The sequence below is a fragment of the Scyliorhinus torazame genome, chromosome 8 (genome assembly GCF_047496885.1).
Source record: "Scyliorhinus torazame isolate Kashiwa2021f chromosome 8, sScyTor2.1, whole genome shotgun sequence".
Classification (NCBI taxonomy): Eukaryota; Metazoa; Chordata; class Chondrichthyes; order Carcharhiniformes; family Scyliorhinidae; genus Scyliorhinus; species Scyliorhinus torazame.
The window spans coordinates 36370408-36389170 of record NC_092714.1 but is presented as its reverse complement, the minus strand read 5'-3'; the positions used below and the strand labels follow the sequence as shown (position 1 = coordinate 36389170).

Sequence of the window (18763 nt, the reverse complement as noted above, 5' to 3'; positions counted from 1 at the left end):
TCCCTCTGCACGAACGCACACACTTACACTCCCAACTCTCTCACACACACAAACTGGCACACACACTCCAACTTTCACTCACACTATCGTATACACACACTCACACTCCCTCACGCACAAACATGCACACACATTCACACTCCAAACTCTCTCTCACACAATCATATGCATACACACACTCACACTCTCAGCTTCCTCTCTCACACACATAATAATAATAATAATCTTTATTCGTGTCACAGGTAGGCTTACATTAAAACTGCAATGAAGCTGCTGTGAAAATCCCCTAGTCGCCACACTCAGGCGCCTGTTCGGGTACACTGAGGGAGAATTCAGAATGTCCAAATTACCTAACAGCAGACACTCACACTCCCAACTTTCCCTCTCTCACACACAAACACTTCTGATAATTAGGGCGGTAATAGGCAGGCTGTATTTTGTGGCCCAGATGAAATAAAAGGCAAGAAGACAGGTGACTGGGGGGAGGGGGGGGCACTGTATTTGCTGTGGGGGGGGGGGGTGTTGCCACAGATGTCACCCTTCTCTTCATGCCACCTGTCCTGCAAAACCTCATCCCTGGGCTCTCAGGTCCTTTCCTGCCCTATAATCCGGGGGACCTTTCCTTTCTGTGGCAACCATCACTCCCCTTGGCTCTCCTTTCAATCCTGGCAGTGCCAACCGCTTTGCCGAGACTGCTGGAGCTGCTGGCCAATCAGATTGGCTGTCAGTTCTCGACGGTAGTGCCTCCTCTCCGTGAGGAGCAGAAGTGCCACTCCGAGCTTGTCTAGTGCGCCCTCAGCACACGACGGTGCAGGACGGGCTTCTTTCTGGCTCCCGGATAACTTTCCAATTTGAAGGGGGAGGGGAGTAGGATGCAGCGCAGCCGTAGGATACACACTACACTGCCCATGACGGTAAAGCCATCATGGCCCTAAACGTTCATTCCGTTGGCTTCTTCCAAACTACGTCTGCTGGCTTCAAAACATCAGTCAGTTTTCTGTGCAGTCCAGCAGGTCACTGGTACACTGTTTAGAAAGTGACAACAGTGCAGTAACTTCCTCCTGGAGGCTGAGATGCAGGAAATAAACTCACACTCTCTCTCACACACGCACTCTTACCTGTCCCTCTCTCTCCTTTCTTTCACACACACACATTCTCACCCATCTCTCTCACATTCACTCTCACCTTTCTTACACACATACACCTCTCACGCTCACATTGACTTCTCTCTCTCGCACATACACTACCACCCCTCACTCTCTCACACACATACACTTACACTCTCACCTTTCCCTCTCTCACACACAAACACTTCTGAAAATATATATATTTTATTAGATTTTTCAATTTTTTACAAATAACACCACAAAGGAAGCAATAAGCAGTGCAAAACAGGTACAGAACAGAACGGGAATTGTTGCAAATATAGGAAAAAGCAAATAAACTCTTTGCCCCAAATCCCTATCAGCTGATGGTCTTTGACAAAGGAGACAAACGGTTGCCATCTCAGGTAGAACTCTCAGCAGAACCCCTGATGGCAAATTTAACTTTCTCCAAATGCAAAAAGGACATGAGGTCCCCTAACCAGTCAGAGGCACTCGGTGCTGCGGGAGACCTCCGAACGAGCAATATTCACCCCGAGCTATCAGTGAGGCAAAGGCGATAATGTCCACCTCTACCCCAGGGTGAACTGCCGGAGAGACTGAAACCCCAAATATGGCCACCATGGCTGTAATTCTAATCGGTGAATATTAGACACAGTGTTAAAGAAGAAAGCCCAGAAGCTGGGGAGTCCGTGGCAGGACAAAAACATATGCATGTAATCTGCGGGGGCAAGCGAACAGCGGTGGCAGCTGTTATCAACATTCGAGAAAAACCCGCTCATCCTTGCCTTGGTCAAGTGTGTCCCTTGTAGCACTTTGAATTGAATTAGGCTGAACCAGCACATGAGGACGTGGAGTTAACCCTGTATGGTGCCTCTCTCCAAACCTCGCTTGTGAGTGTAGGGCCCAGTTCACTCTCCCATTTCACCCTCACCCCATTCAGTGGGGAGGGATCAGATGAGAGAAAGTGGCCATTACGGTCTGAGATAGACCCCCCCCCCCCCCCCCCCCCCCTGCCTGGCTGAGCAGAGGATAGAATCCTCTCCAGTAAGGTGGAGCCAGAGGAAAGGAAGGGAAAACCGTACGGGTGTAATTGCAAACCTGAAAATAGCAAAAAAAACTAGAGTTGGGTAGCTGAAATGTGTCCGCCACTTATCTAGAGCTGGCAAACCTCCCCTCCATGAACAGCGCTCGAGTCCCTCTAATCTTCAGAAGTTAAATGTTGAGTCCAGCCCTGAAGGTAAGAAAAGGTGGTTGTTACAGATTGGGGCCAGTAAAGACAATAATAGTAATAATAACCTTTTATTGTCACAAGTATGAAGTTACTGTGAAAAGTCCCTAGACGCCACATTCCGGCGCCTGCTTGGGTAAGCTGGTACGGGAATTGAACCCGCGCTGCTGTCTTGTTCTGCATCACAAACCAGCTATCGAGCCCACTGAGCTAAACCAGCCTAAGGAGACGAGGACAGGATTTTAAAATGTTGTCAGCACTGTTTCCAGGTTCAAAGAGTGGAGACCACCACCGGCGTCCAGGAAAATCTAGCAGGAGAGAAGGGTAATGGTGCAGTAACTATGGAGAGGAGAGTGGATGTAGTGCAAGAACAAGCCTCCATGAGGCCCCTGAATGAATTGGGATCACTGATCCACAGGAAGACTCTTTTGGATACTGGCGGCTTAGTAATAAAACAATAAGTTTAGGAGGGCCAAGCCTGTTTATCCCCCTAGAGTAGAACACTGCGCATTCTGGGATTCTTGCCTGCCCAAATAAAAGCAGATATCAATTGGTTAACCTTGATAAAAAAAGATTTGGGCAGGAAAATGGAGAGGAAGTTGAGAAGGCATACTAAAAATAAAATCAAAAGAACTGAGATGAACTACGAAAAGAAACTAGCAGAAAACATAAACTGATACCAAAAGCTTTTATAAGTATATAAAGAGGAAGAGAGTACCTAAAGTGAATGTTGGCCCTTTAAAGGACGATACTGGTGAGGCAATAATGCGGAACACAGAGATGGCGGAGGCACTGAACCAATATTTTGCCTCTGTCTTCACGGTAGAGGATAGTAAACATTTTCTAAAATCGGCAGTTAATGCAGAGGAACTTAGTGCAATAACCATCACTAGGGAGAAGATATTGAAAACACTAATGGAATTAAAGGCAGATAAATCTCCGGGAGCTGGTGGACTGCACCCTAGGGTATTAATAAAGGTGGCAGCAGAGATAGCAAATGCATTGGTTATGATATTTCAAGATTCCCTGGATTCTGGACAGGTCATAGTGGATTGAAAATACGCTAATGTGTTGGCTCTATTCAAAATGGGAGAGAGGCAAAAAGTAGCAAACTATAGACCAGTTAGCTTGACCTCTGTGGTGGGGAAGTTGCTGGAATCAATCATTAAGGAGGAGATGACTGAACATTTGGAAAGACAAAGCTCAATCCACCATTATCAGCATGGTTTTATGAAGGGTAAGTCATGCTTGACAAGCTTGCTTGAGTTCTTTCAGGACGTAATCAGCAAGGTGGATAATGAGGAACTTGTGGATGTGGTATATCTAGACGTCCAGAAGGCATTTGATAAGGTGCTGCATAAAAGACTAATCCAGAAAGTCAGATCGTAGGGGATTGAGGGTAGAGTACTAGATTGAATTGATGATTGGCTGACTGACAGAAAGCAGAGGGTCAGGTTCTTCACTAGCTGGCAAACTGTAACTAGCATTTGCCGCAGGGGTCAGTCCTCAGACCTCAACTGTTTATGATCTACATAAATGATCTACATGCAGGGGCAGAGTGTAACAAAGCAAAATGTGCGGATGATACTAAAATAAATGGGAAACCAGGCCGTGAAGAGAAGATAAAGAATTTACAGATGGATATAGGTAGGCGAGGAGAATGGGCCTAAATTTGGCAGATGGAGTTTAATGTGGATAAGTGTACGGTTATCCATTTTGGTCGAAAAAATAGAAAGGCACATTATTATCTAAATGGAAAGCAGATTCAAAATGCATCTGGGCAGAGGGATCTGGGTGTCTTTGTTCATGAATCTCAGAAAGTCGGTCTGCAGGTACAGCATGCAATTAAAAAGGCAAATGGAATGTTAGCGTTTATTGCAAAAGGACTGGAGTATAGAAGTAGAGAAGCATTGTTGCGGTTGTATAGGTTGGTGAGACCACATCTGGAGTATTATGTCCAGCTTTGGGATTCTTATTTGAGGAAGAATGTGGTGACTTTGGAGGAAGTTCAGAAGAGGTTCATTAGATTGATTCTGGGGATAAAAGGGTTGACATATGCGGAGAGATTAAACAGTTTGGGCTTATACTCGCTAGAGTTTAGAAGGATGAGAGGAGATCTGATTGAGATGTGTAAAAAGCTAAAAGGGATTGATAAAGTAAACATAGACCAAATGTTCCCCTTTGTGTGCCAATTGAGAACGAGAGGTCACAGATATAGGTCGAGAGGTAGTAGATTTAAAACTGAGATGAGGAGGAACTATTTCTCGCAGAGGGTGGTGAATTTGTGGAACTCGCTGCCCCATAGTGCAGTGAAATCTGAGTCATTCAGTGGTTTCAAGAAGGAGATAGATATATTTCTGATTTTTTTTAAATGGTTAAACGGATGTGGGGAACAGGTAGGGAGGTGGATTTGTGACCGAGAAGAGATCAGCCATGATCGTGACTGAATGGTGGAGCAGGCTCGAAGGGTTGAATTGCCTATTTCTGCTCCTAATTCCTATGGTACTACGCTCATATGGGACACTTGCCTTTATCAGTCATGACATAGATTATATGAGTAGGGAGATTATGTTGCAGCTGTGCAGGACTTTGGTTGGGCCACAAATGGAATGCTGCGTTCAGTTCTGGACACCGCACTACAGGAAGGATGTGATTGCACTGGAGGGGGTACAGAGGAGATTCACCAGGATGTGGCCTGGGTTGGAGCATTTAGCTATGAAGAGAGGCTGGATAAGCTTGGGTTGTTTTCTATATAGTGGAGAAGGCTGAGGGCGGACCTGATTAAGGTGTATAAGATTGTGAAGGGCATGGACATGGTGGATAGAAAGCAACTGTTCCCCTGAAGGCTCAATAACAAAGGGGCATCATTTTCAGGTGAAAGGCTGGTGGTTGAGAGGGGATTTGGTGGGAATCTGGAATACACTGCCTGGCAGGGTAGCTGAGGCTGGAAACCTCACAACCTTTAAAAAGTACTTGGATGAGCACTTGAAATGTCATAAAATTCAAAGCTATGGACCAAGTGCTGGCATGTGGGATTAGTGTAGATTAGAGTAGTTTTTATATTATTGGTGCAGGGTTGAAGAGCCCCTTCTGTAATGTATGATTCTATGTCATTTTGTTTTAAATTGAAAATGGCCGGACCTACCTCGGAATCCCTGGATTGCTCCTACAGAACCCATGGTTCCACAGAACCTAGTTTGGGAAATGCTGAATTAGCATATATCATACAACAAATGAATCATGTATTCCTTGTGTCATTCTGCAGAGTCTCATAATAGTTGCAACAGTCATAAAATAACCTTAATGATTTCATTGGTTATTTTGGGGTGTCTATTCTATGAAAGCCATGTACTGGCAATGTAATCATATCATCAAACTCCATCTCCTCCAGAATGTACTTTTGTGGGCAAGCAGAAAGCACCTGTCATGAATCAGCGATCTCTTTCTTCATTCCAGCTTTTTTTGCTTCAATCTACTCATTCCCACGGAACTTTCTTCTCTTGTCATTCCTAAATTACAAAGCTGCTTGCCTTGGTCCTCGTCCTGATTCCTGCTTTTTCTCTGTTGAAATTAAAATGTTTCCAGCCATTACAAGAGAGGCTAATTTTCAAAAGTAATTAATTGGCTGTAAACTGCTTGGGGTAGCCCTACTGTTGTGAAAGACATTCGATCATTGCAAGTTCTTCTTCATTTCAAGACACATCACACTATTAGTTCCTTCCACAGTGTCATTTGTAAAGGCACCGGCCCTTTAAAATTGGCAGTAATTAATTATTTCAACTGCCAAAATCTAATATCACCGATCCCATTTTATTAATCTATACCCTGTTTGGCAACAATAAAATGGTTGAATGCTTAGGCGGCACTGTGGCACAATGTTTAGCACGGCTGCCTCACAGCGCCAGAGACCCGGATTTAATTCCGACCTTCAGTCACTGTCTGTGTGGAGTCTGCATGTTCTCCTCGTGTCTGTATGGGTTTCCTCTGGGTGCTCTGGTTTCCTCCCACAGTCCAAAGGTGTGCAGGTTAGGTGGACTGGCCATGCTAAATTGCCCCTTCATGTCCAAAGATGTGCAGATTATGGGGGTAGGGCGGGGGAGTGAGCCCAGATGGGGTGTTCTTTTGGAGGGTCAGTGCAGACTCGATTGGCCGAATGGCCTCCTTCTGCACTGTAGGAATTCTCTGTCAGTATAGATGCATAGGTGCATAGGATTTTACAGTGCAGAAGGAGGCCATTCGGCCCATCGGGTCTGCACTGGCCTTTAGAAAGAGCACCCTACTTAAGCCCATGCATCCACCCTATCCCCATAACCCAGTAAACCCACCTAACCTTTAGGACACTAAGGGCAATTTAACATGGCCAATCCACCTAACCTGCACATCTTTGGACTGTGTAAGGAAACTGGAGCACCCGGAGGAAACCCACGCAGACATGGGGAGAAAGTGCAAACTCCACACAGACAGTCACCCGAGGCCAGAATTGAACCCAGGTCCCTGGAGCTGTGAGGGAGCAGTGCTAACTGCTGTGCCACCATGGCATATCTGTGGTTTTTTACTGTTAGCCGTTTTAACAGAGACCATTTATTCAAAGTTAGCAAACTCCTCTGTTAAAACAGTGGGTTGAGCACTCCTCTAATTGCACTATCTTAGATCTTTCCTGGGCCTAGTGGTACTTGAGGCAGTCTAAGCATATGCTTACATCTGCTTCCATGGCTTGTATTTTCTTCCTCCCCCCCGCCCCCAGAACAGGTCAATAATTCAAAAACAAGTCTTTTGCCAGACGTGATAGCTTGAGGGGCACCATTCTACATCAAGCCTGGCTGACCAGGAAACTCCCACCACCTGGGCATGGGGGTATTGGAAGGATTTACGTGCTGATCATCAAACTGTCTTCCCACATTATGAATGCGCCTTTCATGTCCATCAAGTCCTGGAGTGGGTTTCTAGATCAGGGGTAGGACATTGCCCAATGTGCCACAAGGCCTCATTACACTAACGGTGGTTTATTATAGGCTGTAAAATGAATAGAGATGGGTAAAAAAAACTCACTGCACTTGCAAGAAAGTGTTTCCTTGCTTTACCTGTTTCCACACAACACCGTCAGAATTATTTTTGAAAGTTTTTTTTTGTTAAGCAAGAACAAAATTTGACGTCCTGCTTGCAACTCAACTTTAACGTGATGGGAAAAGTGAGCATCATTTTAATGCCTAAATGAAATTACTAGGTTTTAGATGCCTCGGGCAAAAAGGAATCAAACTCTCTGGTGAATTTGGTAAGTGAAAAACTTATTAAGCATGAGTGCATGTCATTTCCCAGTTTGCCAGTATTTAAGAATCTCCGGGGCATTTCGAAGTCCATGTAAAAGCCAGCACCTTACTCCAGCATTGGGGCATTCGGAGCTGCTGCACCCACAGCCATCGTTCTTCATGATGAATGAAGGGCAGTTTGCCTTCCCCTCTCACCTGACCTGGGCCATGTACCTCATGCCGGGAGGCAGAGCTGCAACCAACATTTTCGGTAGAGTAAAAACTGCCCTATTTCTTTCTGCAAGCAGTTGTAACATTTCTAACTATTGCAATTGACGTGATATGACTTTGTCTCGTGTAAACACCTCTGTTTAAAGTTGACAGTGTGTGTGTGTGGACTAGCAGTTTACAATGTGCTGTGTGTTAGTTACGAATGCAGTTTTCATCTTTAGCCTGTGAGTTTATAAGGTGGGGGGGAGGGGGAGGTGTTTCAGGACAGATCTACTGAAAGAAAAAGGCAGCGTTTTCGACGCCTTTTGGATTTTTATGCGGTGCTGGGAAATAAATCGCAATTTAATTGTCACGGGATGTCAGGCTGCGCCGTGCTCTGTTTATTGTGCATCTCGCAAGACCTCAGGCACAACTTCACTTGGAGTCTCCAACGGGTGTTTCTTCTCTCTCTGGAACATATTCAGAGTCTCGAGTGTGGGGAGAAAAGTGTTATGGTCTGTCCGCGATTTAAAACCAACATATGAAATCTCCCGTTGGCTGAATGACAATCAGAGACCTGTTTCATTGCAAGTGCCTTGCAGTCGGTGTGTTAAGTGGGTGGAACGGTTTGCGAGGTGAACCTTGTGGCTTTCACTGTGGCTGCGCTGATGCATTAGCGATGCCTGTCGTGGTTAATAGCCCCCCTCCCCCTCCACCACTTCAGCTCAACTCCCGTTATCTTTGAGTTCAATCAGATGGTGTCACATAAAATGCAGCCCTTGAACACGTGAGTTGCTCAATGCAGATGTCAAGGTGTTTTAAGATCACCTGTTTTACGCTGATATATTGTAGCAGGTCCCAAGAATGGCCATTGCTCCTGCTTGCTCATTCACTCGCATTCTCTGTACGGAATGTGTGTTGAATAACAGGAAAATTGCTGTGCAATAAAACGCAGAGAAGAGTATGCCCTGTTGCCATGCCCCACTCGCTCACGTTCACACCGGAAGAAACGGTGGAAGCAACTTCCTGGCAATAGTTTTAAATATTTGCTTTTTGGGTTGCAGGCGTAACCCCAGAGTGGGCAACCGTGGCCACCCGCCTCGGCTTTGGCAGGGCTACTGATTATTTCTTTCTGTGAGGTTAAGTAGTTATTTGAACAGCCGAGATCTCAATGGGGCTATGCAGAAACTGTCTCGGCGGTTAACAAAACTGCAAAGGGGGGAGAGGCCTGGATTAAAGAATTTTAAGGGCACCGGTTGAAGTTGCAATCTCCTGGTGAATTTGCTTCTGTTAAAAAAAAAACTCCTTACCGCCACCAAGCAGAATGTGGCAGTGAATTCACTTCAGAGGGTGGTTGTATGGTTACGAGGGGGGGGGGGGGGGGGGGGACACACACCTAAAATGTCATGTATTCATTGTAGAAATAAATTTAAAAATGTTGTTTTAGGCAAACCCACACACACACAGGCGGTCCAGTGTGGGTGGTAAATGGAAAGAATTCAGGTATGTAACCAGAAATTGGTACAATATTAAATAGCTTCGGAAAATCCAAACACGGAAACCGTGGTCCTGACTATAGTTAGTAACCGTGGAATAACAGTGTAGAGTCTCTGAGGACCAGACCTGGGACGAGACATGTTTCCAGACAAAGTTAGGGCTGGAACCCCATTTTCCCAGATTTTCTGTTGATGGCTCAGGAAAATGGACGAATGCTCTCAGGAATCGAACTGCTTTAGAATGGACTGAGATCATTTCTCGGCACAAGCAATAAAAACATAGTGTCTTGAATGCTAACATTATTGATGTGTAACATGGGGGGGGGGGGGGAGGAGGGGCAGCAGAAATGGCCAGGAGTCACTCACATTCCCGTGTGGATGTTCCACCCCCTCCTTTCCTGCATCAACATTAATACCAGAAGGAGACACTAATATCACCCTCACCCCCTTACCTGTGCCGTGAATCTGTTTTTTTTTAACCGAAAGACTGTAATATATTTAAGAGTTTCAGCGACATTAGTGAGATGAAGCAAAACAAGTACCTTGGTCAGCGAAAGGGTGGGTGCGGAGGATAAACGGGATACAGTGAACCCTGGGCCAATATACAACAACAGATTGAAATAATCGTTGTGTTGCATATGCCACCACTAAACATCTTTTCCATAATGGTTCTCTTCTGTCAATAAGGTACCTGTAATATAATTCTCAAGAGTCCTTTGGGGTTTTTTTAATTTAAAAGCTGATAACAAATAGTGAGGTTTTGCCTAACCATTCCCTGTTGCTGGGGGGAGTTTGGGAGGGGGCGGGGGGGGGAGGGGGTTAGGAATCGCGTCCAGTATTGTTTAGGAAGTGCACGGTATATGTTGAGTTCTACATTAAGGACAGATTGAAGAGGCGGGGTGTGCAGACCAGTCTATGGCTGAAGGAGCTTCAGGATTTACTCAATGGATTTCCCAATGTAAAACATTTGAACTGTGTCTATTTCGCCAACCTGGCGATTCAGGAGAGACACCTAAACTCGGGAGCGTCAATTTTTTATATATATGTAATGAAGTTTGTTTTCATGAACGTATCTGCCAGTGGTAAATGATGGCCCGGTTTTATTCTTTCCACCTGGGTTCGCGAGCCCCAGAGAAAAGTGAGAATCATATTAGAATTCGACTGCGGAGTGACGACAACGGTTTAACAGATTTTTAACAGACAGGGCCACTGATATCAAAAAGTTAGACATATTTCATTCAAAAAAAACACCTCATAATTGTGTAACTCTGGCGCTTTGGAAAGGTCATTGGAAAGGGGATGTCGGAAACACTTCAAGCCGTCCAGGGAACGGGCACATTAAACGGATGTGAGGGAGAGGTGGGCGGATATATTAAGAAAGATAGCCCCATATATTTACCGATTTTTGTGACCGAAATTGTGAACTACCAGATTTGTAACGTTGAAAAAGCAGATGGCAGCTTTGTAGGTGAGATATGGTTCCAGATTTGATAACTAATTGAAAGCAAAGGAATAAAAAAGTTGGAATCAGTAATAGTCAATGGGTTTAGATACCTGTAATCGTTACTATGGAATGATTTGGAATTGAAGTGGCAAGTGACCTGAAACGCTTGTAAGAAACTGGCTCTCCGTTCTGCCAGTAAAACACTCAGAAGATGACAGTGCAAGGATTCCCATATTGTAGTTTCCAAAGGAATTGCCTCCAAATACTTTTTTTAATTGAAATATCAATTTTATATTCAACAGAATTTAAATAAATATATCGAACGCTCTCTCAGTTCGTGTACTGTGCCCCTCCGTTCGGAGAGAGGAAGATGGACACTTTATCCCCCCCCCCCCCCCCCCCCCCCCACTCCACTGATTCGGAGTAGTCGGTATTTAAAATACAGATGCATTAAAAATGATCAGACCCGGGTGGTCCGCTTTTGCAACAAAAATAAATGTGGCTTTTTGTACAAGTTGCACATGGAGAGACCCCACAACTTCATTTCAGATTTCCTGGATGTGTTTTTTTCTTTTGGTTTTGAGATTTGAGCGGTGGTGGGTTAATCTGCATGGTTAGTTCCTCTGCGAAAGGTAATGGGGTGACTGAGGGATGCTCAACATCTTTTGAACGAGCTATTTTGACACAGTCCCCACACACGAAGGGACTGGAGAAAAGGGCACAGGCAAAGTAACCAGATAGGTACGGATACCGTGTGCTCCCTGCACGATGAAATGTCCAATGATCCCCGGAAGAAACAGCCCCTTTCTAAAGAACAACAAGGCCTAGGCGACTATGTTTATATGTTGGATAATTAAAGGCGGTAAAAGGTTCACATCAGCAAAATGAACATTTGTTCATCTTTAATTCGTGCTGTTTTCTATTATTTTTTTGTCAAACCAATGGTAACAGACTGAAAAAATTTCTGGTAATGAGCTTGGCGTGGCATAGTATTTAATCTACAAACAACGTGAATCTGCATCAGTGTGAAGTTATTGCAAACAAGCATCTTTCAAAACTTAACCAACTCTGTGCTATCAATTAAATCATGATATTAACACGGTAATCTGATACTCCAGCTTGTCCGTTTCTAACCACTTCTACCTCCATTCTAAATTCCTTGTATTAAAAACTCCGGTCCCCAGATACGAAAATATCAAATCCACCATCGTGAGCTTTCACTGATCCTGAGATCCGTAAAGCCAAGCATCCCGGTGAGAGAAGATCTGTCACGGGACATTATTCCAGGTTTTTGATTCAGGTATATTGCCAACACCGTGTCAGTCACTTGGACATTGTCAATAAATCGTTAAACCTCCAGGAATACTGCGGGCGTGAAGGGATGTGGTGTTTAGACAGCCATCTGTGTGACCTGGGATGCAGGCAGCCTCTCGCTTTCAGCTGTGTGATAGGTGAATCTGGAAGACTGGAAACTCAAAATAGCCTTTTTTTGCGAAATGTGACCCTCGCTGTTTCTGATTACACTATTTGGGCTGCCGTCCTTTGCTAGTCCTATCTCTAAACTGCTATCCCTGTTACTGTTTCAGTGAACCCAACCCCTGAGTTTGATCAGGGTTGCTGTAACGTGTTAACGCCGACTCTAACCCTAAGCGGGCTGCACCTCTGACAGCCCAGGAGCTGTGACTGTCGTGCACCAGACTGTGAATTTGCAATAAACTAGTGCCATCCTAAACCTAACCGAAACTGTGTGTTTTTGTGTCATTTCTTATCCTGGAGAGCAAGGCTGTCATTTAAACGGTAGTCGTGCTGAATACCCACTTCGTTTTGATACTGGGCTGAGTAGGTATCTGAGAGTCTGTAATTCTACACTGGGCAATTCGGTATTGAGAATTCGGACAACTGGGTGGCTTAAATCCGCTGAGATCGCGTGTGTTCAAACCAGTCATTTAATTTGGAAGTCCACTTTCAATTATGTGTAAAGTATAATTAAGAACCCAACGTTAGCATCAGGCGAATGTGAAATTATTGTTCATTGTTGTTTGCCTAGACGAAAGATTGAGTCAAATACACCATAAAGAAAATGTAACGTGTTTGCAGCATTGCTAACTATAGACCAACATGTCGCGGGTTTTAATTTATAAAAACATTGAAGATATTGTAAACAAAAAGGTACGCCTTTTCCAATTAAGCTGCAAATGTCGCTTTCTACCGAGCCCTTATAATGAAAATAGCATTTGAATCCTTACACAGAATAGTTTCAGATTATGAAAGAATGAAGCAAAAGGAGGGCAAGGGGAGATGGACAGTCGCAATTCGAAATCATTCAATTTAATAAGGCAGGCTATGGTATTTCAAAAAAAAATCTATTACAATTTTGTCAGCAGACATTTATCCTGCCGCCTTGTGCATTTCGCCAAATAATAATTCAATCTTATGAACATAATTTAATTCATGTGAATCTCCGAAGTTAAATAAAATCAATTCTAATTGTCTTGATATTTTGGACGTTCAGCAATGTGGCCCTCCAAAGTTATTTTCTGTGAAATCGACTGGAAAATCTTTTCTTTAAAAAAAAGGCTGCCTCTGCATTTTTCTTAATTCTCATATCTTTATTGAGACTCTTCCTGTTTAGTTACAGAAACGAAAATGTACTGCCAAGGCACGCAGACATGGCGCAGGAGGGAGCGGGGGTGGGGGGTGGGGGGGGGGGGGGTGAGTTGCTCACTCACTCACTCACATGATACATATGACACATGGAATGAAAAATACACAGTGCATAATCTGTCAGGAGATAAAGTCACCCACGATATTGATGGGGTTAATGCACATTTTGTTTTTCTTTTTTGGTAAAAAAAAGGTATTGCTTGCCCTGCAAAAAAATATAATTCTAGAGCCAAAACCAGAGCTCCAGCTTTAAGAGAGTTGTCAAGCTTCAGTGCAACTCCAACAGCGCGCTTGAAGGTCCATTGCTGCCCCCTGGAGTCGATCGGTCCGCTCTGCCCACTCCTGCACAGAAGCCTTTCTGTGACTCTATCCAACCGCCTGCCTTCCTGACTGACTGAAGGAAGACTGAACGCTTGCGGAGGTTTTTTTTGTGTTAACCATTGGGTTCATTTATTAGATCCTGCTCCATGTCAGGAAACGAGTGAAACTGTGGCCCGTTGCCCACCCCGTGAATCGGTTGTCACGCGAGTCCCACGCTGTCTTAACCTCCCCGACTCTTGCTCACATTCGCCGCTGTTGGTGCTGCGGACAGGAGCTGGATTCCTGCGGTTTCCGCAGGGGTCACAAAGCACTGAATGCGTGGGATTGAAATCATACCCACTGATTGCCAATCGGCGCCCAGACCATTCATATCACAATCAGAAATAAACAGCGGCTAGGAGGTGGCTGCCACCTCAAGAGGAAATCGCTGGGAGAAATTGCAGAGCTCTGTGCTTTGGCGAGAGGCATGCCTCAAGCATTCGTAACTTTATACTTTAGAAATGAACAGTGCACCGATTGAACACTTTTGATCTTCAAGTCACATCTAGGGCGTGTGTACCGAAGTCATGCACTGTTGGCGAAATGCTTTTCTTTATATATGTATATACATACAGGGAATGGTGAAGTTGCCTTCATCCGGCGTTGATCCATTTCATGACATTTCTACAGCTTTAAAAAAAATAAAGTGATTGTTATCCTGGATATACATTTATGCAAACTAAGGTCTGCAGACAAGAACTAGCATGCGAGTCCCGCCTGCTTGTCAGCACTGTATTTGCATACCCATCCATGTTTGACAGTCAATATTGAAGAGTTAACACTAAAATCCCGAGATCCCGAAAAGCATAATATTTAGAACTAAAGAGAGCTGATATAAATTCCTAATCGAATTCATGTGTAAATATTTAGCTGTCGGTACATAAACAGCAACAGTCAGGGGCCAGAAGAAAGTCAGCAGCAGGGAGAGAACAAACGAAACATATCCCTGCTTTTGTTTTTTTGCATGTGGATGGGATGGGATGGGATGGGATGGGGGGGGGGGAGGAGGAGGGGGGTCACTGAAACATATTTTACCCCCACCCACCCCCAAACAAAAAGAGGGATTTCTCACTCTAGGATTCTTCTTTAGTTGTTTTTAAGCCGATCAATAATGGGCGAGGAAGAAGGTGATATTAAATATGTTTGCTGTTGGGAAATTAAAAAGAAAATTTCGAAACTAAAAGTTAGCTTGTGTGCGAACAAGTTGAAAGTACAAAGTGAAGTGCGGGGCAGGGAGGTTAAGTGCTGGAGTGGTGGTGGTGGTGGGGGGGAGGGTAGGCGGGAGCGCGGTGGAATCCCATTGACGGAGGCGGCGCTCGCCACCCCCTACCCGCCCCCCCCCCCCCCCCCCGGTCCGTGTGCGCGCGCGCGCTTCCGAGGAAGTTCTGGCTCCGACTCAGCCGCTCTGAAGCCCCACCCCCCCTAAGGCGCGCGCTAACTTTCCGGCCGCCGCTGATTGGCTGGATGGGGTAGGGGGAGCCAATGGCCCGCCCCGGATTCTAGAAGGCGCGGCCGATTGGTCTGGAGCAGGCGCTATGCAAATAAGTGGGCTGTCGCGCAGCCGCAGAGAGAGAGAGAGAGAGATGGGAGAGAGACTGGCCGGGGCTTTGGTGTAGAGAAATTCCGAGGCATTCACCTTCAATCAGGAGCAGAGGGAGTGTGGGGAGGGGAGGCTCATTCATAAAGAGCTGGAGTGCCCGCCGGGAGTGTTTCAGCTAGCCTGTGCAAAATACAAAATACTTGTCATTTCTAACCCCCCCCCCCAAAAAAAGAAAGGCGTTAAAAGAGGAGCGGAATGCCGACTTAGATCAAAAAAGAAACTTAATTTCTTCTGCAGCCTGAGCGGTCTTAATTTTGCTTTTGCTCTCTTTTTTTAAAAAAAGTTTCCTCCAGCCAGCTTTTGAAAGAAAAACTTTCAAGATTTTTTTTTTCTTCTTCGGATGTATTTTTGGGCTCAGAGTCATCTTCAGGGCTCTGGTGTGAAGTTCACGTTGAACTGAAGTCTGTGTGAGTGTGAGTGTGTGTGTGTGAGTGTGCGCGCTCTGCATTTCGCTCAGGAGATTATAGATGTGTGTTTGCCTCAAACCACAGAAGAGCCGCAAGCCTAACCGAGCTTCAAAACCACGCTGCACCCAAAATAAAGATCTCGAAAGCGAAAGCTCCGATAAAGCGGACCGTGGAAGAGCAGAACACTCTCGTGGATTGTTTTCCTTTTTAAAAATCAATTCTGTCTGAACGGACCGAGCTGGCCCTGGTGTGGTTATTTACATTTTAAAATCAAATAACATCCGATCGTTGGACCGTGCAATTGCATTTTTTTTTTAAATACAAAGAGAAAGGACATCAAGAACTGTCTCAATCGGTCTTCGGTCGGGATCAGTTTCAGATAACATCTAATTTCCAAACTGTAGGATTATGCAAAGCGGGCGTCTGTCAGAAACATGCTATGAGACTGAAAAGTGAAAGGCTACAGGTGGACAGCCCATGACTGTGACTGGTAACTGATCAGAAAGTCCCCAGCGCCTGGCACTTGTTTACTTACAGAAACCGATGTGAAGTGAATCCACCCAGAGACTTGATACATGGTGACCTGCACCCCCGGCTTGCAGGTGGATTAAGGCAGACAGAGAGAGAGAGAGAGACCCAAGGCTTAAGTTTGTGCTGCTGCCCCCGCTGTTCTTTTCCTCTCTCTTGTACCATTATTATTATTTTTCGAGATTGTTAAGTTCTGTTGTGATGCGTATCCCTGTAGATACCAACACCAGCCGCCGGTTCACGCCGCCCTCTACCACGCTGAACACGGGGAAGATGAGCGACTCCCTTCCGCTGGCACCGCCGGAGAGCGCCCTGAGCAAGCTGCGAGCCGCCGATCGCAGCATGGTCGACGTTTTAGCCGATCATCCCGGAGAGCTGGTCCGGACGGACAGTCCAAACTTCCTCTGCTCCGTCCTCCCGACTCACTGGAGGTGCAACAAAACCCTCCCCATCGCATTTAAGGTAAATGCGCCCGCGGTGCTTCGGCATCTCCTCCAGTGGGTGTCGTTTGATGTCTAATAAGATAAAATGTGCCTTTAACTGTTGCATCTGAATCCCCAATAGGCCTGAGAGCACAAGTTAAAGTATTTTCATAGCTGTTAAATATGTTTTTTCTTATAATTGTACACATTCTAATTATATTTATATATTTTTATCATTGTAAGTATATTTGGTGCAGATTATTGCAGAGAAACAAGTCAATTCTATAAAAACTGTGTATTCCAGTCACCGCAGCCCTGACTGATTTTAAGGATACTCTCTGTCTCCGCGCGTTCTGTACATGCAGCCTGGAATTTAAATTTGGCTTTGCTGCCTCAGATTTCTCACAGGGTGAATTCTCCTAGCTCTCTCCCAAGCGAAGCAGTAGTTTTCTGGAGAAATGATCTACAGCAGACTATCATCAGCTAAGTCAATGGTCTGGAGAGATGGTGCAGTGTTACACACAGGGGTGGTATGAGAGTCAATGCAGTGTGTGTGTGTGTGTGGGGGGGGGGGGGGGGGGAATAGTGATTTTTATATGGTGATTGGGCAGAATGGGATTCCGTTGGCAAGTTGAGGTTTCATGGTGAGTGCTGCTCTTGTATTGCTGCCTGGGTTTGTATGTGAGTGTGTGTGGGCGCCGTGTCACAGTTGTCTTCCTCTCCCGGTGTGCAGGTGGTCGCCCTGGGGGATGTTCCTGACGGGACCCTGGTCACGGTCCTGGCCGGCAACGACGAGAACTATTCGGCCGAGCTGCGGAACGCCACGGCGGTCATGAAAAACCAGGTGGCCCGCTTCAACGACCTGCGATTCGTCGGACGGAGTGGCCGAGGTACTGGCACACACAAATAAAAGCCCCCGGGCAAGGGCGCCCACTGCCCCGTCTGCCTCTCCAGCTCACCCGCCACCCTCCCTCATCACTTTCCCTTTGACCCTCCCTCAAATCCATTCCTCCCAAGTTTAGACGAGTTCAGGATTCGCTTTGCCTGGGGGGATAACTCTCTGCTCAGGATCCCGCTGATTGACAATTTATTTTATTTTATTTGGGTGAGGGTGGGTGGGCTGGGGAGTGGGGGAGGGGGCCACTCAGATCAACACAGCGATGTTTTAGGAAAACAGAGGTTCTCTTTCACCTGCCAGATGGGGGGTTAATGTACCCCCCCCCCCCCTCCCCCCTTGCTTGTTGGCTCCACCTCTCCCTCCCCTTGCCCGGGTTAGGAGGGCACTTGCTCACTCCCGGGCAGGCCCTGGGCACAATGCAAACTCAACGCGGCTCCTCGCAAGTATCCGTGTCACCCTGATAAAGATCCCACTATTCTTGTTAGATCAAACCACAGTGTTAACAACTGGATTTCAACCCCCATGCAGATCAACTGAAAATCCTCAAACTGGCCAGAAATTCAGCACTGCTTCTGCAGTTTCCAAATTACATCAAAACATTAAAAAAAAGAATTACGCCAGATGTTAAGAAACATTGTTAAAGTCCACTATTTTCCATAAGATTACCTTAAACAGATTAACATCCCTGGAGTATACATTCTCTCAATTCTGGAGAGCCTATTGCTATTATTGGACCGTGAATTAGAATTCAATGTCTCTTCAATAGCACAAAACATACACTAATTGGGTTCTGCTCGGTCTAATAGGAAAGTAAGAACCGAAGATGAGACAGTCTAAACTCGGAAATGAGGAGTTGTTTAACATTGATCAGTTGACGGCGCGGGAAAAGTTGTTTATTTTCTGGTTGTGACATGTTTTGTTTTGTGAATTGTTAACCGTTGTAAGGCAGTCTGTTTTCATTCTTCCTTATTCCCCCGCCCCTACCCCTCTCCCCTTCCCCCAATGCTCTCCGGGACCTGCTCATTTCTTGCTGTCCCTCGGTTCCAGGTAAAAGTTTCACGTTGACCATCACAGTGTTTACAAACCCGCCTCAAGTAGCCACTTATCACAGAGCCATCAAGATCACCGTGGATGGACCCAGGGAACCAAGAAGT

General features: G+C 45.6%; 1 protein-coding gene across 3 annotated transcripts in view; it reads left to right on the top strand.

Annotated features, from left to right (window-relative positions):
• Nucleotides 1-18763, top strand: part of runx1 (RUNX family transcription factor 1) — a 268198-nt gene that overhangs the window by 187148 nt on the left and 62287 nt on the right. For 2 of the 3 annotated variants that reach the window (XM_072513389.1, XM_072513388.1), the window contains exons 3-5: nt 16507-16751; nt 17445-17601; nt 18657-18761. In XM_072513389.1, coding sequence (XP_072369490.1) covers nt 16507-16751; nt 17445-17601; nt 18657-18761 — 507 coding nt within the window. Of the gene's footprint in view, nt 1-16490; nt 16752-17444; nt 17602-18656; nt 18762-18763 lie in introns of those variants that run through there. The other variant, XM_072513390.1, reaches the window with a different exon arrangement.